Raw genomic sequence first — 24,942 nt, 5'->3', positions numbered from 1 at the left:
CGTTTTAAAACGATATTACAAAAACCCGTAAAACACTGAGAAACATTGAAAAATCCAAAAGTTCGGATTTCAAATTTTATAAGATCGGACCTATAATGTCCATCGAGTCCGCGCCTCATCGCTTATCGCTATCGCTTCAGCCCGGGGTCCTTCCTTCAGCATCCACCGACGCCAATCGCCGACGCCGATCGCTGATCGTTTCAATCGCCGATATCAGCGATCGCTAATCGCATCGCTGATATCCAAGAGTCCTGGTCCTCGGCCTTTGGGCTCCGCCGATGCCGACAGCGCCGATTTAAAAGCGCTGATATCGTCAATCGCATAACTTAACTCTCCGCCATCACCGATTGCCTGCCCCCGATCTCGATTAGTCGGAGATCACTGATCGGGGGTTCCAAAGGCCCGCCTTAAGTCCGCCCTTTGGACTATGCCAATTTCGATTTGCCTTTAAGGCCAAAAAACCCATTTTTATGAGAAAATGGCTCATTTTCTTAAGGAATAGGGTGACCTTCATTTCGCGATAACTTCATCATCCAGATTTGGATTGACGAACCGTTTACACCTCCACGATCAGGAAGATGAGCTCTTCGATCTGGTCCTAGTTCGAAGTCATTCTAATCACTTTGATTTTCGAGCGTTTCCATGCCATGGTGTCTAAAGATCCGCCTGGATCAATCATACAAGAGTCTAGACAATGACCAGAAATATCCATTGCCATTCCAACAACGGATAGAAATTCCTGCACCCTGTCATCTCCCCAATCAGGCCCATCATTTGGAACCTCTAGTTCAGGGTTCCCACCTAGGTGGGAAGGAGTCCTGAATGACTTCCAAGAAATTCCTGATAACTTCCCATTTCCCTGCCTATCGTGCTGCTATAACCTGTTCTCTGGATTGTTTAAGTTCCACAATCTATGCTCGAGTGAGGTCCTGGTCCAAGAAAATCCTCTTGGGAAGAGAAAAAAACTTTTGCTTAGCCCTGAGGGCGCGGACTCGATCATATGCAGTCTAGAACCTAAGGAAGGGAGTGGAGTTGTAGCCTAGCTAGGCTCTGTCCAAAGCTATATCGGGGAGGCTAAGGGTGTCCCGAAGGAACCTAGCCCCCACTTCCATAGGATTTAGAGAGGGGTGGGGTAAGGGGAGACCTCTCACCTTGAGATTCAATTCTCTTTCATGTCTGTTGCGTTCTTCCACAAGTTTTGCATACATCACTTCCTCAACTCCTGCAAGAGGGGTAGGAGTTTTATCCTTCCCTCCAACCACCTATATCCAAGAAGTGATGTGTGTCTCAGTTTCTTGTTTGAAGGTGGCTTGTTGGGATCAAATTTCTTCCTGCTTGCTTTTAAGGTCAAGAATTTATGCATGAAACACTCCATTTGGAGGATGGGGAATTTCCTACTCTTTGCTTTCATGTAACATCTTCTTAAGGGATAGATTATATCCCTCCACCTCTGAAACTCCTGCAGAAAGGGTGTGTATTTATGAACATAGCTGCTTGCTTTCAATATTAAGAAATTCCATTTTCCGCAACATTTATTTTACCTGGACTGTCCAGAATGAGAAATCCGACTCTATGGCTATATCGGTAAGGTTGACTACCACTTGCTCTTATATGTCTTCAACAACTGATAATTCAACAAGGCTAAACATGCCATCTTGACACAACTCATCTTGTTCCACAGATCCAATCCATGGATTTGAAACCCATTCTTTTGTCTCAGTCTTTTCCTCAATAGTAAAATTCATCAAATGATTTAGAGAAGACCCATTTACTACCATCCTGGTATCGGATTGACTCATGAATTTGGTGGGAAGATTACGTCAAACACTTGACGTGCATCCTCCACATACCACAATACAGTGCTCTTTTTGATGATTTTGTCTCTGCACTAATCTATGGGTTGACCTCAGATGTTGGAGCCCTGAGGTATGATTTTTAGACAACAAAAAGACAAAGAGACTTTGCCTACCTAGAGGAATCAACCAATGTCTACCTGTAGTAAACTCTACAAATAAACCAGTGCTTGCTCGGGAGCTTCCACTCTGGTCGCACATGCTCATAGTCCCCTAAGAAATTTTGTCGTAGACAACTATGTGAATGCATTTGCAGTGTGCATACTTGAGTGAAGTGTTGAAAGCAATTGGCACAAGCCTGAAGGAGCTGTAAATATCTGTAATCTATGAGAACAGATTTGGTGGAGAAGCATCTGCAGAGATAAGCTGTAGACTTCATAGAATCGAGCTGGCAAGTTAAACAATTGACTAAATCCCTGTGTTGAGAGTTGTTATTCCTTCGAGCAATGGTGAATGTCGTTGCAAGAGCGGAACTGCCTGGAGCTATTGTGTAAGCAGCTTGGAGCTGCTGCGTGAGGGAGGACCCCTCATTGGAGGTTGAAGAACTAGTAACAGGTCTAAATCATTGTTGTGGTTCAGATACCTACACTATCTCCAGGTAGGTTATATATTCATGGGTATATTTCAGACGGCTTGGTATTTGCACAATGGTTTCATTCTATTGTGGCTCCTGCTACTAAACCCATTGCAACGTCCCCTACCCTACCTAGGATTCGCTAACAATTTGAAGTTGAGATGTACAGAGAGAGAGATGGAGTTGGGGGGGGAGAGAGGAAAGAAAGAACAAAGACATAAAGATAAAGGTGGAGAGAGAGCGGGAGTGACAAGGGAGAGATGGGAAGAGAGTGAGGGAGAAAGGAGAGGAGGGAAGAGAGAGAAGAGGAGAGGAGAGAGATAGGGATAGAAGGGAAGAGATAGAAGAGAAGAGGAGAGAGATAGGGAGAGAAGGGGAAGAGAGAGAGGGAGACACAAAAATGGAGGGTAGAGAGAGAAGGAGAGAGGGAGGAAGGTAGTGAAAGAGTTAGAGGGAAGAGAGAGAGGGAGACACAGAAATGGAGGGTAGAGAGAGAAGGAGAGAGGGAGGAAGGTAGTGAAAGAGTTAGAGGGAAGAGAGAGAGATAAGATAAGATAAGATAATTATATTTATGTCCAACTAATGACCACAAAGTAGGTCAAAGGGACTGTTGAGTACACTGATGTATATACAAAGCGGGAGAACCAAATGGTCTCCTATAAAAGATACAATGCATGAAGTAAATCAAAGATACAATGCATGAAGTAAATCAACATCTGGCCCTAGCGGAGAAGATCCAGGAGCTAATAGGTCTGAGGATCAGACCCATCTCTCCTAACATCTGAGGCTGAATGAATAACACTGAAGAAACTCAACAAAGTCTGTTGGCCTGATGAAGAGCCGATGGCAAGTGCAGACTGTCCACTAAATCGTATCCTTGGGGGGTTCACACGCTGCTGAATGCTGGAGGACCTAGTTTGTCTCCCAGGAACGGATCTGAGATGGAACTGCTGTTGAGATCTCATGTGGCAGGGTGAGGTCCCATGGATCCTCATTGATTTGGAGTCTGAATATGTATTGGTATCAATCGATCTCTTGGTAACCCTATCTGAAGGTAGTACTCTGAAAAATGTAGGGGGCCAGAGAGAATGACATAGAGAGGAAGGAAGAGAGAGAGGCTGACTCAATAGAGAGAAGAAGAGAGAGAGGGAGGGAAGAAGAAAGACATAGAGGGAGAAAGGTTGAAAGAGAGGGAATGATAAGGGAGAGATGGAGAGAGAGTGAGGCAGAGAGGAGAGCAGGAGGGAAGATCACGAGAAGAGAGAGGGAGGGATAAAAGGGCAAGAGAGAGAGAGAGGGAGGAAGAGGGAGAGAGAGTGTGTATGTTTGGTGGATCAAATAGAGAGGGAATAAGAAAGAGACACCTAGATACAAATATAGATATTATATAGAATTATATAACCAGTCTAGATCCATCTTAACCTCAAATCTATCAAGCATTGCGAGGGATCAAATCTCTCGAGGTGTGAACCTTTCCTCAAGTTTTGCACTCAAAAAAGAGGTTTTCACCTTGATAGATTTGATCCCTCTCGACCCTTGATAGATTTGTGGTTAAGATGAATCTAGGTTGGTAATTATCAACAAAACATTTTGGCTTCGTCAAACTACATCAAACTAAAACTAAAAATAAAATATAATATAAAATTAATAATTATAAATAATACTTATAAATAATTATAAATAATAATAAAATGAGCCTAAATCCATCTTAACTTCGGATCTACCAAGCTTTGAGAGGGATCAAATCTCTACTACTTTTAAAGTAAAAGGAGATCTAATCCCTCTAATCGAGAATTAAGATAGATCTAAAATGGTCTTAATCCAAATATTAACAAGTGTTACATGACAACTTAATCCTTACCCAAAAAATAAAAAATACATAAAAAATAATTAAACTTAATATAACTAAATACACAAATAATAAATTAAACAATATAACTTACATTAATCAACTATTAATGATATATAATGTAAACTTATTTGATTCATAAATCCCATTCCAACAATTATACGAGAGACGCTTTTCAAACCCCGTAAGTGTTGTTCACCATGACTACTTCAACCCTTACTTTAAACCCTTCGTCAACTCATAACGTTAAAACCTTCACTTTAACCCTAGCATTAACAAAACCCTCAACCCCCACGTTTATCAAATTCCCACTCAACTCCTTGCAAATGGAGCCTATGGCCTGTGCGCGGCGTGCAGTACTGCCTTCTATCAGGCGAGCATTTTCAACAAACCAGCTGCACCCTCAACAACGGAGCTCTGCATCACCACAATGGCGTCAGAATTTGTATTCCATGGCCCTCAAAACCTTCGAAAACAGTCAGAGCTGTCTTCGTTTTCATGGACTCATTTTGAGCCAGAAATTTTATTCAACGGATGCATCCGCCACGGTTCAAATCCTTGAGGACGAATACTCTAAATTCGGAGCCGTAAACAACGAAGAAGAGGAAGACAATTTGCCTGGATTGACCGGAACTGTGGAAACCCCAGAAAAAGAGAAATGGAAGCTGGCGAATGCTATAATAGAAATACAGCAAGTCCTTGAAAATGGGGATGAAGACATGGAAGAAACCCTAACTCAATTGGGGCTTCAGGTAACTCCACAACTCGTGAAGTCGGTTTTGGGTACAGCGAGTTCCCCAAATTCGGCTCTGAGGTTTTTTCAATGGGCCAAAACACAACCAGGCTTTCAACATAACATTTCAAATTATGACAAACTTGTCGATATTCTCGGCCGTTCTAAGGACTTTGAAACCCTGCAGAGGGTTTTGCCAGAGAGATCAGGTGCGCGTTGCGATAATTTTTCCAAGACATTTTCGTTCGCTGCGGGCTGGCACAATGATTCAGATATGCTGGATAAACTCATGGAAATGTTTGACAAGCTGGAGCTTTCTGTCAGAAGAGAAGCTTACGAAAGGCTTATTGCGACTTTCTGTGAAAAGAATCATGTCAATACAGCCTTAAAGATATTGAAAAAGATGGCCACTGTTGATTGTGCTCCCAAAATGTCGACATATCGTCCACTTATACAAAGGTACTGTCAAAACAACCAGATTGATAAGGCACAGGGGATTTTTGAGATGATGAAAGACTCTCCTCAAGATTCCTTCTGCTATAATGTTGTTTTAAAAGCACTTTGTAACAGGAATCAACTTCCAGAAGCAACTGAATGGCTTCAGTCTATGGTTAATATGGGCTGCAAACTAGATGCCTATACGTATGATATTATGATTCGTGTTGCTTGCAATAGAGGGGGAATCCAAGGTGCGCTTCAGCTCTTTGATAGACTGAAAAAAGAAGGAATTAACCCTTTGTACGCTACTTACTCGATTCTCTTCAACAAACTCTTCCAAATCAAAGGTTTTGGGCAAGCACATTCATTCCTGACCCAACGGTGTGGTAAGGATCCTAAACTGGATTCATTTATGTATTCACATTTGATTAAGGTTTGTAGCAAATCAGGGCGACATCAAGAAGCAAGTAATCTTTTGAAGGAAAAGAAAGCTAAAGGTTTGTAGCAAATCAGGTCGACATCAAGAAGCAAGTAATCTTTTGAAGGAAAATAAAGCTAAGGGAATTGGAGCTTATGCATGAGCAATGACGCAACGAGGTTTTGCACAAAACCATGTTTGTTAGGCAATATAGTACACAACTTTAATTATGTTAATCAGGCAATATAATGCAGCTGTCGATTTTCTATTTGACATGCATATATTGTCATTTTAATACATCCAGCTGAGTTTACTGGAGACTTGTCTGGTTATTGCAGCTGTGCCCCGAAGTTAATTCACGCTAGCAAATTTTGAGGCATTCAGTTTGCATACTAAATGCAAGTTGCATGAAGGCTTTCAGGCTGGTGGTAACTTTCATTGATGCTTGAAGGAAAGTAAGGCCTTTGATCTCATGTGTAGTGAATGAACACTTTTGCTGCATCCATCTTACAGATCGTCCTTTTATGCTATTGTTGTGTAACACTTCATTACATAGCATGTGGGAAGTAAAAACCATGGGTGGTTGTGCTAAAAGGCGGGATGATTATTTCCTATGAATGTCAAAAGGCTCTTTCCTCTCTATTTTTGTATAAAATACGTTGATTTGGAGTATATTTGTCAAGGAATTTACTAATGTCAAAAGGCTTTTCCCTCTGGTTAGATATAGAATGTGTTGATAGTAACTAAAACATCTACATCTACATTGATTTCTATGTTGATTGTCAAGGAAGTTGTTAAGTACAAACATCTACCTAGAATCAACTTGTGCAAAGCTGGTTAGAGTGTAAATTTTGCTTATTGTAAACGACAACATGCAATCAAGCAAAACCTACAATCATCTTGCATGTTGAAATGTTGAATCGAGTTCCAACCTGTATTAGTCCTCAATATATCATTCCTTAATTTGCAATATGTAGGTGAAGTCAAATGTTTAGTAACGCCAACTTTATATCTTGCATGCATACAAGGCAAAATGAGATCCCATACTAATTTAGGCATTGATTTGCCATCTATATGTACATTCTATTGTGTTTGGCATTCGAGACATGTATGTTTCAAACTACATCCAAATTGCAGTTTGAAGCACTTGAAATTTTGAAAATTGTCTCAAGGATCAACTTCCCTAAATTTCATTTCTACTTGAGCCTCGTTGAAGCACAAAGTCTCAATATATCGACATCCCTATTTTTAAGGGTCAAAACATAATTGAGCAACTATCTAAGCCCTTCATGAACTGGCTTTTGGGTTAACTTTGAGCTAGTATCAAGTCCTTAATGTCCAAAAACCTTTTGTTCTAAGCCCTTCGTGAACTGGCTTTTGGGTTAACTTTGAGCTAGCATCAAGTCCTTAATGTCCAAAAACCTTTTGTTCCCCAACCCATTTATTGCCTTAGTACCCTTTTGAAATCTTAAGTGATTTAGTGCCCAACATCATTGATTATCCAAATATTAATCTAAAGCCTTAATTTTGTTGAAGTTGTCAAATATAGTTGTAGGTGAATGTAACACTACTTACCTTGGTTTCAAGACAAATCCAATTCTTGCATCTTGCATCCTCCAACAAGTGATGTGAGGAGTCCCTCATTTGGGTGCTTGGACATGAGCCTATCGAATCTCCTTATTGCACTTCGCATCATGCACCTCACAACAAGTCTTGCAAGGACCCCCTTCTCGTTAATATTTGAGCATGCACTTCAATGAACTTCATCGCATGCCTTGCACCTTGCAGATCCACCATAGGGCACTCTAAAAACCCTTGTTGTAGGGGTTGAACTTGGACCTCTTTAGCCTTTCCTTATGTCTTGTAGATCACATCTCATAACACTAGGGGGCCCATAAACAAATGGCATCCTAACGAACAAAGACAAATGGAGAATTAAGTGATGATTGTTAATGTGTAGGTATCCACCTAGACCATTAATGGGTAGACACTCAACCATTGCCTTTTATGGATTAAATAGTATTGTTTTAAAGTTTATTAACTTGGGAAGGTGGCAAGTTTTGTGCAAATATGTAAATTGCACTCACATTATCTTTCATGCATTAAAAGCCCACTCACTTTCAAAATTTCACTTAAGTTTAAAGATTTTGAGACAATGAAACATTGGGAGGCTAGCGATGCCATACTTAAGTGAATGGCCTGAGGAAAGGGGGAAGAAACATGATTTGTTTATTGACAACACGTTAGCCTTATATAATAATTGACTCCGTTGGTTCGTCATATACACATGATTATTTGCAATGTTGTGAAAATCGCGATCGGGATTAAATCGCCGAGGGGGAAAAATCGTAAAAATCGGGAAAAAATCGTAAAATACAAAATATTCATTTTTTTCCAATTTTTTTAATATCTAAAGCATCTACAACATAAAATAAATACACTGACACATAAATATGATAAAAGAACTAATATATAAGATGTGTAATATTATTTCTAGTGCTACATCGCACATGACAGTGAATCATGTCCTAAATAGTAAGTCTTGACTTTTGAGTTCCCACTCAGCCTCAAAATATCAAAACAAAATATAATAATGTATCTCAATGAGTCATAATATCATATACAATGAAATGAACCAAATAACTAATACTATTGATTTCCTCTGCCCCTCTTGCGAGAAAATGCAATAGCTTTCCCTTTCCCTCTAGATGTAGATGCCAATGGAGTTGGCAGTGGACTCTACTGTGCTCTAGAAGCTGAAGAACTGGGAGCTACAGGAGGTAGACCACGTCCTCTACTAGTGGCAGGGGTAGCCTGGGTAGATGGTGTCACCTCCTCCTCCCCCTCTATGCCTTCCACTACCTCCTGCGCTAACCAATCATCGACAGACTCCATGAGAGGCCTCTCGGCCTCAACCCTCCATGCAATAGTGCTGTCAATCCCATCCAATGAGATGGCCTCCATATCAGGTATCCTCTCAAGTTGCCTCACCCACAATTGAAGATTGTAGTAGACGTAGACCATGTCATTAAGTTGCTGGGACTCCAACCTGTACAAAGATCATAAAATAATAATATAAAAAATATTATTTAATGAATTCAAAAAATTAATTGGAAATTTGGAATATTTAAAGTTTTAAGTTTAACCTGTTGTGCTTCTTGTTGTGTATTTTTTCAAATACACTCTAGTTGCAGTCGCATCTTGAGAAGCTACATGTTTGGTTGAGGATACGAATGGAAAAATTTCGCAGATGAGGTACTCTAGCACCATCACGAGTCCACCATGCATCTACAACAAAATTACAAATAAGATAAACATAAGAAAAAAATGAAATTTGAAAGTTGAAGTAAAGTATGAAGTTATGAACTTGAAGAGACAATGAAATTTGAAACAAACTAAAAAATACCTGGTATTTTAGTCTTCTTATCAACCACAACCATCTCAAAGCTAAATGTGCCACCTGCCATTTTGTATATCTCCATTTCTTTGGAGATTTTTGCACACTCTGTTGGAGATCGCACCATCCTCTGAACACAGGTTAAGAATCCATCCATGATCTCAGCATCAAATAAGAATACACATGAGTAAGAAAATGCGGGGTTCAGGTAGATCCCTGTAGCATGAATGAGACGATGGAGTGTGTTGTTCCATCGTTCATCAATCACTTCCCATAGGAGGAGTTGTTTCTGAAACCCCTCATTTCCTTTATTATTATAGTAGGCCATAATGGATTCTTTACCTCTGTCCATGGCCTCGTACAAATAGGCCATTGCGGGCTTCTCACCATCAACTAATCGAAGAACCTTTACCAAAGGTTCAGTGACGCTACACACTTCCTGCACTCTCGCCCATAAGTTTTCCTGGTATAAAACTAATCTGCATATGGCCTTTCCCGCTGGTTTGTGGCTAAATGTCAAAGCACACCACTCATCTGAAAGAAACATTCTCTTCACATCCCACATAGAATTCAAGAGGGATTGAAGAGATATGAAATTGGTGGCAAACCGTGTAATGGCGAGGTGCACCAACTCCTTATTGTTGGTGAATTTTCTCATCAAGCTAAGCACAAATGCATGATTATATATAAATTTTGTAATGCTTTTTGATGAATCAAAAATATCTTTGACAAATGAAAATTTTCCTATGTCCTCCAACATCAAATCAATACAATGTGCAGCATAAGGTGTCCAAAATAAAGTAGGATGCCTCTCCATAAGCATCTTGCCAGTAGCAACATAATTTGCAGCATTGTCCGTTATGACTTGGAAAACATGTTCTGCACCCACCTCCAAAATAAACACATCTAACAAATCATATTATAATTTTGTATCTTTGATATGTGAAGATGCATCAACAGATTTCATAAACATTGTCTCCTCGGGACAATTAACCAAGAAGTTTATAAGGGTTCTCCCCTTTTGGTCGGTCCAACAATCTAACATCACAATGCATCTTGTTTGTGCCCATGATGCCTTAAACTCCTCCAATCTTTTGGCACCGTCAACCTTTTCATCTTGAAGAATGCGGTCTCTAAAGTCATCATAAGAAGGGATTTTGTATCCTTGGCCAACAATGGCAATAGAATCAACAACAGACTGAAAAAATGGATTATTCCTTGCAACACTGAAAGGAATATCACTCCAAAGAAGAAACTTATCCAACAACTTGTTAGTTTGTTCTTTCTCCTTTTTTTAAGCATTGAAGTGATAGATGGTTGTGAACCAGCCGTGGTTCTAGGAACAAAAAATGATGAGGTAGCTACAATGTTGGTTGTAGAGATTGATGCTGAAGTAGAATGAGTGCCACTTCCATATTCACATCCTAACACACTCCCTGCTAGTTGCTTCTTCAGATCTACTTTGGTCACTTTGTATTGTTTTAATTCTTCCAATGATCTCATGGCTCTTCGGATGATTTCCACATTTGTATTGGTGCAAGGCCCTACATCACGTCCAAGGATTTGTGCAAGGTGATACTTCAATCTATAAACCCCCCTAACATATGCTGCCCACATAACTTGCAAGACAAGTTTATTCTATCAAACCCTCCATCAGGTTCACCAAATTCCCACAGAGGGTCCAATTTCCTTGGCATGTTTGTAACTTGGTTGAACTCTTGAGTTTTAATGTAAGATGAAGTTTGAAGTTGAACCTATGGCACAATAAGAATTGCAAGTTAAAAAAATAAAAATAAAAATTACATACATGACACAACACATTGAATTTTTGACAAACAAACAAAAAACCTCAACTCAATCCAACAACAATATAAAAAATGCACATTCAAACTCAATAAAAAATGACGCAAAAAAATAGAGCAAGAAAAAGGGAAAACTAATAAATCTAACAATCAAGCTTTTGCATTTTTGACCAAAATGAACTCTCTCCACTCTATGCAACAAAAATGAAAAAAAAAAAAACACCATCAAATCCACTCAAAAATCATTGATAATCATGAATTATAGAAACCCAAGCAAAAACAAGAAAAAAAAACCAAAACAAAATGGCCAAATTTGGTGCCCATACCTGGAAACCACGGTTTGCCGAAGAAATTTGGTCCAAACACGAAGTTCTCTTGCTTGAGATGCTAAAATCTCTCGTTTTTCTCCTCCTCTGCCCTAGTAGACACCTTCCTCTCCTCCTCAGCTCTCAAACAAGTCTGCTGTCTGTTAAAAATGAGAAATAAAACTCATAAATTTGCTTATAAAATGCACTGCCCCGGAGGGTCGCGATTTTTTTCGTTCGAATCGCGATTTTTTCAGTGATTTAAAAAAAAAAAAAACTTTGTAAAAATTGGGCGATAATAGTAGCTGAGTAAAAAAATTGTGATTTTCACACCGCTGATTATTTGCACCTCTCACCAATTGTGTGGGAATATAATATGATTTGGTTTTCAAGGATTGTACATGCAGTGTGTAGTTGATATTTTCAATTTCATATAGTCAATGGCATTGCAAAGCTTTTGATCAAAGGCGTACACTTATGAGAGTGAAGAAACCAGGGAAGTTTCACATTCCCTTAACACCTTATACTTTTAGAAGTTTGATGTATTTACTTTTTTATGTGAAAAGGTTTTGATTGAATGATGCTAATATATTTTTAGAAGAAGATGAAGGTTGTTATATGATGATTAACAAATGGAGGTGAGACCATCTTCTTGAACCCTTGAAATTTATCATGTATAAGTTGGCCACCATGGCTTACCCATACAAGGGCAATTGTTGGATGTTCACTAGATAACTATGTTCACTAGATACCACTTATGTCATTCATCATGTTTATGTTAAAGGAGAAATCTTCAATTGGGAATAAATATATCTAATGAAATTTCTCCTAGTTAGTTGAATTTCTATGTGTTAGAAGGTTTTATATGCTTGTTTATATGCTATATGGAACATTGTATTATAATTCTTTTACCAAACTTGCTATAGGTGGATCCCACTTACAAAGAATGAACTTGAGCATGACTTGAACACTTAAATACATTCTTTGGCTTCCAAGAAAGGCCTTAATGTTATCATACATTGGCATTTGATCATGAACTCTATCTCATTCTTCAAATAACTACCCAAATGTTAGCTTTTGGTGTTCCTTTGTAAGCGTTTACACCATATTTGGGGGTGCTTCATGTGATGTGGGGTGTATTGTGTATGTTTGACCCTTTGTTGTTTCAAGAGGGACATGCACACTGGAGGTGGCTTACCTAGATATTGCTAAACTTTGTATGGATACTTTGATGGCATTCTTCCTTAGAGCATTGGAGGCCTATGAGGCTTGGTTACATTCATTGTGTAGCGTGCAAATCAGAGGAGGTTGCTTGCATAGAGGACACTTCATGCTAGTGTGAATGTTGGGCATTCTAGAGGAGGGAATTGAGTCGTAGACAACATGGGGTTTTTGGTTGCTCGCATGGAGGCTTACACTTGAACATGACTTGAGGACACTTGGGTTGAGGGTGTGGATGATCCACATTGGATCATTATATTATTTGTCATATATTTCAATGCTTTTAAAGTAGAAAAAAATGGAGGAATCAATGTGGAAGATTGTTTCAACAACTTTTCCCAATTTGGAGAATTGGGGTTTGAAAACTTTTGAAGCCATTTGAAACTGTTGACACCTAATCCTCAACGGATGGGTGAACTGGAACATGAACAGTCATCAAGAAGATGAACTGTTCCGTCTCCTTTTTGTATATAAACAATAGTTCTCTAATGAAATAATAGATCAGTTTTTCTTCTGCTCATTCTGGAGTTACCCTGGCCTGACATGGTATCAGAGCGCAGGTCCCAGATTCCTTGCAACGCCTCTGCCTGCCTGAACGTTTGTCTCTCTGCGCATTGATTGCCTGCCTGAACGTTTGCCTGGCCAACGCATCTGCCTGAAACGTTTGCCTGACACTACTCTGCCTCTGTCGCTGCCCAGAGATGCATGTAACGTTCTCCCACCGTCTCCCACCGTCGATGCACCAAACTGAATCGGATTTTGCATCACACAACAATTCATAGCACGCCACATACCCAGCTGCGTAGATATCATCATATCCGCATGCTCCTCTCTGCTTCCGTTTGATCTCTCATTTGCCCAGTTTGGCTCACATTTCCCCGGTTCTTGAAAGGTTTCTTTAGCTCCGGCCATTCGCCCCGAGGTCGATCCGAGCGAGTTCAAGTCCGTGGCAGGAGCATCGTTCTACAGTCCATAAGGGTCGTAGAACCAACTTTGCAATGAAAAGATCTGTTGTTCAGATTTACGAGGCGGCCGTGGTACTGGCTTGGCTTTAGTCCTGGAGAATAAAATCGGCGGAGTGTTGCTTAGTTCAAGACAGTCTGTTTTGCAAGAAAAGCAGGAGTGTCTCCATAACTTGTTGCTTGAACTTTAATTACATTTTTTTTGAGCCGCATTTTTCATTTCCATTTGTGGACTCCTCCCTTCGGCTCAGTGCTTGTTACGTTGAGCGTTGGCTTGTGAGCGTTGATTTTAATTCCAAATGTATATGCTGTTTTGAATGATCTATAGCGTTCTTCAAGGGAGCAGTCACAGAATAGTTGTACTCTGGAGAAGAAAAGAGTATACAATCGGCATCAAGGAATTTTTTCTGAAGCTGTCCACAACATCTGGAAACCGACCATCCACTTCAAGATCGGTGTTCAGAAAGGGAAGGTTGCTGATGTCTATCAGCTCTATCTCCATGCCCGGATTCGACTCCTCGACTATTTCAATGGCAGTACGAATAAGGCCACGGTTGTGAGAAGCCTTCCTGAGGGAACCGCATATGGGCACCACCTTGAGAACTCTGATATTGCCCTTCTGGTCAACAGAAACAATGGGTTTCTTCTTTTTCTGCTGCAATGTGTTATTACATGCAGTTTCTGGTGGCGTTTCAGCGGCTGCTGCGACTCTGGAGACTCCTTGAGTGTTGACTGATTTCGTCCAACTGAAGAGATCTCTGAGCCCGCTCCTGTCAGAGAACTATTGGCACCGTCCGAGTGGTATATGTTTCCATAAAGTTTAGTATTAAACCGCATGTATATGCCTTGTTGATGATTGACCAGCATATATATATTGACCAGCTGTTTGAATAAGTTTTTGAATGCGCTGTAAGCTGTTTGAATAAGTTTTTGAATGCGTTTTGGACGCTGTTTCAATAAGTTGTGGAAGTTGTTTGAATATTTTGTGGAGGATATTTTATAAAATTTTGGAGACATTTGAAGAAAACTTAGTGCATAAATATTTTGAAATCTGTTACCCTTTTGAGTACAATTTCACTGTATATCAGCAGAAAGTTTTTTTAGCAGAAGTATTTTTTTTACAGAATGCATTCAATCATCTCTATGGTAGGAATAGTTCTCACTGGCAAGGAGAACTATCCTGAATGGTCTCGGATGGTAAAACACACCCTCATCTACAATGAGTTGAGGAAAGGAGTGTGTGTTGGAGAAGAAGACAAAGACCCTGTGCAGCCTACATCAGATAAAGAACTTGTCATTTGGGAAAACAAGAACAACAAAGCCTATGCATTGATCGCAGCATCTGTAAATGAAGAAGTAAGTCGTCATATTTCATCCTATTCCACTGCCTTTGAAGCTTTACAAAAGCTGAAAGAACTCTATGATTCACATTTTGCACTTGAAGTTGTTCAGCTCATGATTAAACTCTTCACTCTTGAACTGAAAAATAATGATCCCCTTGCTCTTGCATCTGAAATAAAGTCTATAATGCATGATATTAAATCCACTAAGGTTGAGCTGGATATCTCTCTTATTGCCTTTCTCAAAGCACTCTATCCTACCTACTCCAATTATCTTGAGTCTTTACAAGCAAATGGAAATCTTAAAGACATAACCTTTGAGTCTCTTGTGAAAAAGTTTGCTGAAAGAGAAAAAGCCTTTGGAAAGAAAACAGTCCCTGAATCTTTTGAAGAAACTGTTTGCCTTGCTCATAAAGAAAAGCATCCTGCTCAAGATTCTACAAGAGGAAGAGGTGGACGAAGAGGAAGAGGAAGATACTTCAGAGGCAGGGGGGGCAGACATTCTCAAGCAGAAAAGGCAGATCTGCATTGCATTCGCTGCAAACGAAATGGATCACATGATGCTTCTACATGCAAGCTACCATGGGAAAAGATTGAGCAGAAAAGAAACCAACAGAAAGGTAAAACTGATGACACAGACAAAGGTAAAGCACCTGAATCCGCTCACTATATTGAGGCACAATGTAACATTGGAGTAAATGAAGATTTGTTTAATGCTTCACTTGCTTCTTCGAAAAATGATTGGTTGGTTGATTCAGGAGCAACCTGTCATATGACTCATAGGAAAGATTTTTTTGAAGATTTCACTGACAATGTTGATGGAGCAATATACTTTGCAGATCAGTCAAAAATCAAGCCATCGGGGCTTGGCACAATCAGGCTTAAACTGCCTGGTCTTCCAGACTTTCTTCTGGATCATGTTCTATATCTCCCACAGCTCAAGAGAAACTTGCTGTCCTTGGTCCACATCCGCCAGCAAGGTCACTCCATTCATATGTTTGATGGAAAGCTTGAGGTAAGAAAGGCATCTGACCACTCACTTGTCATGAGGGGTATAGAAGAAGAAAGACTTCTTAAACTGCAAGGAACCTCTGCTCATGCACAACATTTCTCATATATTTCTCATCATGAAGAAGGTACACTTCCGTCAAGTTTATTATGGCATGCTAGATTTGGACATTTAAACTATGATAGTCTCCGCTTGTTGAAGAAAAATGGTGTTGCTGGTTTGCCTACAATTCCTAGAAAACATAAGAAATGTGATGCTTGCATTCTAGGAAAGCATAGCAAACAGTCTTTTCATGATTCACATTCAAGAGCACATAGGAAGCTTGAACTCATTCATTCAGATTTATGTGGTCCAATGCCTGTTCCTTCTGCAAATGGAAATAAATATATCATGACATTTATTGATGATTACACCAGAATGTGTTGGGTTTATTTATTGAAGAACAAATCTGATGCTTTTCAAACATTCAAGAATTTTCATAAGTGGATTGAAAATGATGCACAATCTCATATTGGGTCTATTCGCACTGATAATGGAAAAGAATATACATCAAATGAATTTGAAAACTATCTTCGCCAACATGGGATCAAACATCAAACAACTGTACCTTATAATCCCCAACAGAATGGTGTAGCAGAAAGAATGAATAGAACAATCTTGAATATGGTACGATCCATGCTTTTCTTCAGAAATGTAAAGATAATGTTTTGGACTGATGCTGTTTTATGTGTGGCATATATAAAGAATAGATGTCCATCTAGTGCTATAAGAAACAAGACTCCTTATGAATTGTGGTATGGACATGTTCCTTCGGTAAAACATCTCAGGATTTTTGGTTCCACCTGTTATGCTTTAATACCAAAGGTACATAGAAACAAACTTGGTGCTAGAAGTCGTAAGTGTATCTTCCTGGGGTATTCAAACACCTCTAAAGCATACCGTCTCTATGATGAAGTAAATAAAAAGTTTGTTGTATCTAGAGATGTCATTTTTCTTGAATCATCCAAATCTGACAGTGTTGTTGAGCGGCAACTTGATCGCTTGGATAGATTCACAAAAACGAAATCATTTCAAGAGTTTGATAATCAGATTCCACATCTTGAAGGGGGGATTCCTATACTAGATCAACATGTGGAATCTTCTTCTGAAGAACAATCTCCCGTGCATGAAACTCCAACACCGGATGATCCTTTAAGTGATGTAATTGATAGAATTGGGAGACTCAATCTTGATTCAGTCCCAACTCAATCAACAGAGCAGCCTGGACCATCTCAGAAAGGTCCCCAAAAGTGGCTGACAAAGACACTTGAAAGTGTTCATCCTGATGAAATTGGAAAAATAGGAACTAGAAATACAAACCGACAAGATGGAGGTGATGTAGATAACTCTAATTCACCTGTTGATATGGATGTTACTTATGATTGTGAATTGAACTTGTCTACAGATTTTGAACCAACTTCCTTCAAAGAAGCTGCTTCTCATGATGAATGGAAAGAAGCGATGCAGAAGGAGTATGATGCCCTCATAAAGAATGGCACTTGGAAGCTGGTTGATCCTCCATTTGGAACCAAACCAATTGGCTGCAAGTGGGTCTACAAGAACAAGTACAAAGTTGATGGCTCACTTGACAAGCACAAAGCTAGGCTTGTGGCAAAAGGTTTTGCACAGAAGGAAGGGGTCGATTATGAGGAAACTTTTGCCTCCACAACAAAATGGGCCACCATCCGGACACTCTTTGCACTAGCTGCTCAGAACGGTTGGAAAGTCCATCAAATGGATGTAAAAACTGCATTCTTGAATGGAGATCTAAAAGAGAATGTTTTTATGTCCCAGCCTGAAGGATTTGCTGTGAAAGGACATGAACACAAAGTATGCAAACTTATGAAGTCCTTGTATGGCCTCAAACAAGCACCACGAGCCTGGTATGAAAAACTAACTGAGCATCTTCTGAAACTCAACTTCAAACATTTTGATCTTGATGATGCAACTTTATTTGTCAAGAAAGTTGGCAAAACAGTTGTATATCTTGTGGTATATGTAGATGATCTTTTAATGACAGGGAACAATGAAAGCTATATTGCATCCATAAAGAAAGAATTAGGAAAAAGTTTTGAAATGACTGATTTGGGCTATGTTCATTACTATCTTGGCATTGAAGTAACCCAACATCCAAAATCCATATTTCTTTCTCAAAAGAAATACATTGGAGATTTGTTAAACAGATTTGGCATGACAGAGTGCAATCCTCTTTCTACTCCAATGGAACAAAACTTGAAGCTCACATCTATTGAAGGAAAGGAATTTGAGGATGCAATAAAGTATAGACAGCTTGTAGGAAGTCTCATCTACCTCACTACTACCAGACCAGACATTTCATTTGCTATTGGAATCCTCTCCAGGTTTATGCAAAAGTCTTGTGAGGGACATTGGTCTGCTGCAAAAAGAGTTCTAAGGTACTTGAAGGGAACTCAAGACCTTGGAATCAAGTATACACAGGTGGACGACTTCAACTTGTTTGGATACTCTGATTCAGACTTCGATGGAGACAAAGAAACTGGGGTATCTACTTCAGGATATGCTATGAGTCTTGGATCAAGAGTTGTCTCCTGGAGATCACGCAAACAATTAGTACCAGCAGATTCCACAACAGAAGCAGAATACGTGGCAGCAGCTGAAGCAACGAAAGAAATTGTGTGGCTCAGGAAAATTCTTGAAGATTTGCAGGTAAAACAAATACAATCAACTCCACTCATGATTGATAACACCTCTGCAATAAAGTTGGCCAAGAACCCAAAGTTCCATGATCGTACTAAGCACATCAATACTAAATATCATCTGATCCGACATCATGTTGAGGCCAAAACAATCCATCTCCGTCATTGTTCCACAAATGAGCAAATTGCAGACATCTTCACCAAAGCGCTTGGAAGAGAAAAGCTTGAAAGATTCAGAACGATGCTTGGACTCACCAACATCCCTTCAGATTAAGGGGGGGAATGTTGACACCTAATCCTCAACGGATGGGTGAAATGGAACGTGAACAGTCATCAAGAAGATGAACTGTTCCGTCTCCTTTTTGTATATAAACAATAGTTCTCTAATGAAATAATAGATCAGTTTTTCTTCTGCTCATTCTGGAGTTACCCTGGCCTGACAGAGACATTAAACAATGTCTTCTGAGGTTAAAAAATTCTTGTTGCACTAGACCCTCTAGCATTATTCTACACTTAAAGACATTTCCAAGTTTGTATGTAAAAATTATGCCTCTTGCAAGTTGACATGTTATGTTGATGTGCTATGTTGATGATCTTGGTATGAGGGGATGCCATGTCAGCGTCCGTTTCTCATGCATATGAGGTTAAACCATGTGTGGAAGCTCAAGAAGACTCCAGAAGATCCAAAATCATAATTTTGGTTGAGGATTGAGGGAGTCAAATCTTACCCCTAGTTGATTGTTGGACTATGTTAAATATTGGGTAGCTAAGAGTAGTGGTTCCATTGTATGATATTGTATTTTATTCCATAGTAGAACAACTAGGAGTAGGAAGCTAGAAAGCATAATAGAGGGGATTAAAGTTTTATAGAAACCTTATAGGCCATAGACATCAAATAAATCCATAGAGAGTACATCTTCCTTTGAAAATTCATATTTTTGTACAAGAGAAAATAGAGTAGAGCAACCTCACCTTCTCGCTGAATTTTCTCTCGTAAGGGTTTCCAAAGGAAAAAATTGTGTGCATTGTGGATGGTGTGCGTATTTTTTTTCTTGCATTTTAGTTAATTTGTTTTTAAACATAAAAATAACAAACAAAGAATATGAAATTTTAAAAGGAATTAATGTTCACAATAAAGATTTCAGTGATTTTATTAGTTCTATTTTTACAACTATTTCAATGGAATATCAATGACAATTTACAAATCATATTAGTGTCAAAGGGGGGCCTCTTTGGGTTATTTATGGGAAGTTGCAAGGGGGCTAGAAATTGGTTTAAGAAGAAAGTCATAGAACCCTAGCTATGGTTGATGAGTATGTTTAGAATAACTCTCATGATTCGACATAAGAGAAATTTGTGATGTTGGAAGCGCAAGTGATCAACATCAATCACAATATGAACCTCCTTATGGTGGCTCTAACAAGAAATCTCTGTTCACACCTAATCTTCAATGGTTGGGTAACCTGGAACGTGAACAGTCATCGAGAAGATGAACTGATCCGTCCATTTTATGTATATAAACAATAGCTGTCTAATGAAATAATAAATCAAAAATTCTTCTGCCCATTCTGGAGTTACCCTGGCCTGACATGGTATCAGAGCACAGGTCCCAGGTTCTAAAATAGTCGTAACTCCCTGCCACTGCCTCTGTCCTGAAATATCATTACTGAGCTCTGTCCTGAACGCTGCCTCTGTCCTGAGTCTCTGCCACGCCTGTGCTGCCATAATGCTCTATCACCTAACATTCTCACTTAGCGCATCAGTATCTTAACGCATCTATATTAACGCATCAGTAGTTTTCTCATCCGAATAGACCATTGTTAAGATGCTTTCACCTATGTCGGCCTGACAAGGTACATCTACCGGGAATGTTTACCAGTCCGTTGGCTATCCTCACTCAAAGACTTGCGGTGCCTTCTTTCAAACAAGCCCACACGAGTTTTTTGAAGTAGCTGGTGTTGTGTCTGCTCCTCCTCCACCATGCTTTTCAACTCACTGCTCTCTTCATCAATACTATCACTGCAACTCTGAGTAGCAGCAACAGGCATTGAAGCATACCACATTACATTGCCCCAAAACCAGAACTTCTCCATACTCTCCACCACGGCGGTGGCCATTATTGTCGTTGCCCTGAGAAGAAGAAGAACGTGTGGTAAAGTCTCTTGTAATTCTTCTTTTCAGTGGGCAATCACCCGCTCGCTGTTTGATTTAATCAATGGCCAAACAACCTACCAATCGGTCGGGAAGGGCTTATCACATGATTCGCGTGCAAAAGCTGGATCTATATGCATTATATATCGAAGTTTAATCTTACGTTACGCCTGGTCTGACTGTATCTTTAACTATCTAGTCCAGATCTCTGAAATTCAGAGCCTTTCATGACAAGTTGTTGATGATCAGGTCCGTATTAGTAAATTTTTCAAAGACAAGTTCCATAATAGTAATGTTGTTGTGAAGTAGGGAACGCCATGTATCATGTTTTTGTTTGCAAATAACATCTGGCGCCGTATGTGGGAAGTCCTTGAGAATGAACATTGCTGAGGACAGATAACAAAACTGCGTATGGTAACAAAACTGTGTTTGGTAGTTCAAATAGTATTGCGCAGTTTATATATATCATCCAAAGCGTTTATATAAGCAGTTTTCAAAGCATTCAAAGTTATATCAGTCAGAGTGTTTTATAGTGTTGCATGATAAATTGATATATTGAAGTGATATATTAATACATTGAAGTGATATATTGAAGTGATCCCTTGCGCATTTTTTCAAAACATAGTAGTATTGCAGTGATATGTACAATGAAATGCTGATGCTTTTAGCAAATATCAGAAGGATTTGAAGGCTGTAACGTAAAGATTTTTTATCAGCAGAAGTAATTTTTTTACAGAATGCATTCAATCATCTCTATGGTCGGAATAGTTCTCACTGGCAAGGAGAACTATTCTGAATGGTCTCGGATGGTAAAACACACCCTCATCTACAATGAGTTGTGGAAGGGAGTGTGTGTCGGAGAAGAAGACAAAGACCCTGTGCAGCCTACATCAGATAAAGAACTTGTCATTTGGGAAAACAAGAACAGCAAAGCCTATGCATTGATCGCAGCATCTGTAAATGAAGAAGTAAGTCGTCATATTTCATCCTATTCCACTGCCTTTGAAGCTTTACAAAAGCTGAAAGAACTCTATGATTCACATTCTGCACTTGAAGTTGTTCAGCTCATGATTAAACTCTTCACTCTTGAACTGAAAAATAATGATCCTCTTGCTCTTGCATCTGAAATAAAGTCTATAATGCATGATATTAAATTCACTAAGGTTGAGCTGGATATCTCTCTTATTGCCTTTCTCAAAGCACTCTATCCTACCTACTCCAATTATCTTGAGTCATTACAAGCAAATGGAAATCTTAAAGATATAACGTTTGACTCTCTTGTGAAAAAGTTTGCTGAAAGAGAGAAAGGCTTTGGAAAAAAGACAGTCCCTGAATCTTCTGAAAAGACTGTTTGCCTTTCTCATAAAGAAAAGCATCCTGCTCAAGATTCTACAAGAGGAAGAGGTGGACGAAGAGGAAGAGGAAGATACTTCAGAGGCAGGGGGGGCAGACATTCTCAAGCAGAAAAGGCAGATCTGCATTGCATTCGCTGCAAACGAAATGGATCACATGATGCTTCTACATGCAAGCTACCATGGGACAAAATTGAGCAGAGAAGAAATCAGCAGAAAGGTAAAACTGATGACACAGACAAAGGTAAAGCACCTGAATCCGCTCACTATATTGAGGCACAATGTAACATTGGAGTAAATGAAGATTTGTTTAATGCTTCACTTGCTTCTTCGAAAAATGATTGGTTGCTTGATTCAGGAGCAACCTGTCATATGACTCATAGGAAAGATTTTTTTGAAGATTTCACTGACAATGTTGATGGAGCAGTATACTTTGCAGATCAGTCAAAAATCAAGCCATCAGGGCTTGGCACAATCAGGCTTAAACTGCCTGGTCTTCCAGACTTTCTTCTGGATCATGTTCTATATCTCCCACAGCTCAAGAGAAACTTGTTGTCCTTGGTCCACATCCGCCAGCAAGGTCACTCCATTCATATGTTCGATGGAAAGCTTGAGGTAAGAAAGGCATCTGACCAATCACTTGTCATGAGGGGAATAGAAGAAGAAAGACTTCTTAAACTGCAAGGAACCTCTGCTCATGCACAACATTTCTCATATATTGCTCATCATGAAGAAGGTACACTTCCGTCAAGTTTATTATGGCATGCTAGATTTGGACATTTAAACTATGATAATCTCCGCTTGTTGAAGAAAAATGGTGTTGCTGGTTTGCCTACCATTCCTAGAAAACATAAGCAATGTGATGCTTGCATTCTAGGAAAGCATAGCAAACAGTCTTTTCATGATTCACATTCAAGAGCACATAGGAAGCTTGAACTCATTCATTCAGATTTATGTGGTCCAATGCCTGTTCCTTCTGCAAATGGAAATAAATATATCATGACATTTATTGATGATTACACCAGAATGTGTTGGGTTTATTTATTGAAGAACAAATCTGATGCTTTTCAAACATTCAAGAATTTTCATTAGTGGATTGAAAATGATGCACAATCTCATATTGGGTCTATTCGCACTGATAATGGAAAAGAATATACATCAAATGAATTTGAAAACTATCTTCGCCAACATGGGATCAAACATCAAACAACTGTACCTTATAATCCCCAATAGAATGGTGTAGCAGAAAGAATGAATAGAACAATCTTGAATATGGTACGATCCATGCTTTTCTTCAAAAATGTAAAGATAATGTTTTGGGCTGATGCTATTCTATGTGCTGCATATATAAAGAATTGATGTCCATCTAGTGCTATAAGAAACAAGACTCCTTATGAATTGTGGTATGGACATGTTCCTTCGGTAAAACATCTCAGGATTTTTGGTTCCACCTGTTATGCTTTAATACCAAAGGTACATAGAAACAAACTTGGTGCTAGAAGTCGTAAGTGTATCTTCCTGGAGTATTCAAACACCTCTAAAGCATACCGTCTCTATGATGAAGTAAATAAAAAGTTTGTTGTATCTAGAGATGTCATTTTTCTTGAATCATCCAAATCTGACAGTGTTGTTGAGCGGAAACTTGATCGCTTGGATAGATTCGCAAAAACAAAATCATTTCAAGAATTTGATAATCAGATTCCACATCTTGAAGGGGGGATTCCTATACTAGAACAACATGTGGAATCTTCTTCTGAAGAACAATCTCCCCTGCATGAAACTCCAACAACAGATGATGCTTTAAGTGATGTAATTGATAGAATTGGGAGACTCAATCTTGATTCAGTCGCAACTCAATCAACAGAGCAGCCTGGACCATCTCAGAAAGGTCCCCCAAAGTGGCTGACAAAGACACTTGAAAGTGTTCATCCTGATGAAATTGGAAAAACAGGAACCAGAAATACAAACCGACAAGATGGAGGTGATGTAGATAACTCTAATTCACCTGTTGATATGGATGCTACTTATGATTGTGAATTGAACTTGTCTACAGATTTTGAACCAACTTCCTTCAAAGAAGCTGCTTCTCATGATGAATGGAAAGAAGCGATGCAGAAGGAGTATGATGCCCTCATAAAGAATGGCACTTGGGAGCTGGTTGATCCTCCATTTGGAACCAAACCAATTGGCTGCAAGTGGGTCTACAAGAACAAGTACAAAGCTGATGGCTCACTTGACAAGCACAAAGCTAGGCTTGTGGCAAAAGGTTTTGCACAGAAGGAAGGGGTTGATTATGAGGAAACATTTTCCCCCACAGCAAAATGGGCCGCCATCTGGACACTCTTTGCACTAGCTGCTCAAAACGGTTGGAAAGTCCATCAAATGGATGTAAAAACTGCATTCTTGAATGGAGATCTAAAAGAGAATGTTTTTATGTCCCAGCCTGAAGGATTTGTTGTGAAAGGACATGAACACAAAGTATGCAAACTTGTGAAGTCCTTGTATGGCCTCAAACAAGCACCACGAGCCTGGTATGAAAAACTAACTGAGCATCTTCTGAAACTCAACTTCAAACATTTTGATCTTGATGATGCAACTTTATTTGTCAAGAAAGTTGGCAAAACAGTTGTATATCTTGTGGTATATGTAGATGATATTTTAATGACAGGGAACAATGAAAGCTATATTGCATCCATAAAGAAAGAATTAGGAAAAAGTTTTGAAATGACTGATTTGGGCTATGTTCATTACTATCTTGGCATTGAAGTAACCCAACATCCAAAATCCATATTTCTTTCTCAAAAGAAATACATTGGAGATTTGT

The 24,942-nt window shown here is 39.3% G+C and overlaps 1 protein-coding gene and 1 pseudogene across 3 annotated transcripts; one reads left to right on the top strand and one right to left on the bottom strand.

The window, feature by feature from the left end:
* The first annotated feature begins 4,471 nt into the window (after positions 1-4,471).
* LOC149160693 (pentatricopeptide repeat-containing protein At3g56030, mitochondrial-like) lies at positions 4,472-6,507 on the top strand. 3 transcript variants are annotated; one of them, XM_089436762.1, is made up of 3 exons: positions 4,473-5,833; positions 5,961-6,044; positions 6,204-6,507. In XM_089436762.1, the coding sequence occupies exons 1-2, from the start codon at positions 4,477-4,479 to the stop codon at positions 6,026-6,028; spliced, it is 1,425 nt and encodes a 474-aa protein (XP_089292888.1). In that variant the 5' UTR covers positions 4,473-4,476; the 3' UTR covers positions 6,029-6,044; positions 6,204-6,507. The 3 variants fall into 3 exon arrangements, 2 of the variants coding, with proteins under 2 accessions (XP_089292889.1, XP_089292888.1); XM_089436763.1 differs by having other exon boundaries at positions 4,472-5,468; positions 5,580-6,507; XR_016261805.1 differs by having other exon boundaries at positions 4,475-6,044.
* Positions 6,508-13,809: 7,302 nt separating this feature from the next.
* Positions 13,810-20,732, bottom strand: LOC149160692 (uncharacterized; annotated as a pseudogene).
* Between the last annotated feature and the right edge of the window lie 4,210 nt (positions 20,733-24,942).

This window comes from Pinus tabuliformis, chromosome 5_2 (assembly GCF_031772625.1).
Source record: "Pinus tabuliformis cultivar Carrire ecotype Pingquan chromosome 5_2, CPIR1, whole genome shotgun sequence".
Taxonomy (NCBI): Eukaryota; Viridiplantae; Streptophyta; class Pinopsida; order Pinales; family Pinaceae; genus Pinus; species Pinus tabuliformis.
This window is presented reverse-complemented; position numbering and strand designations above follow the sequence as displayed.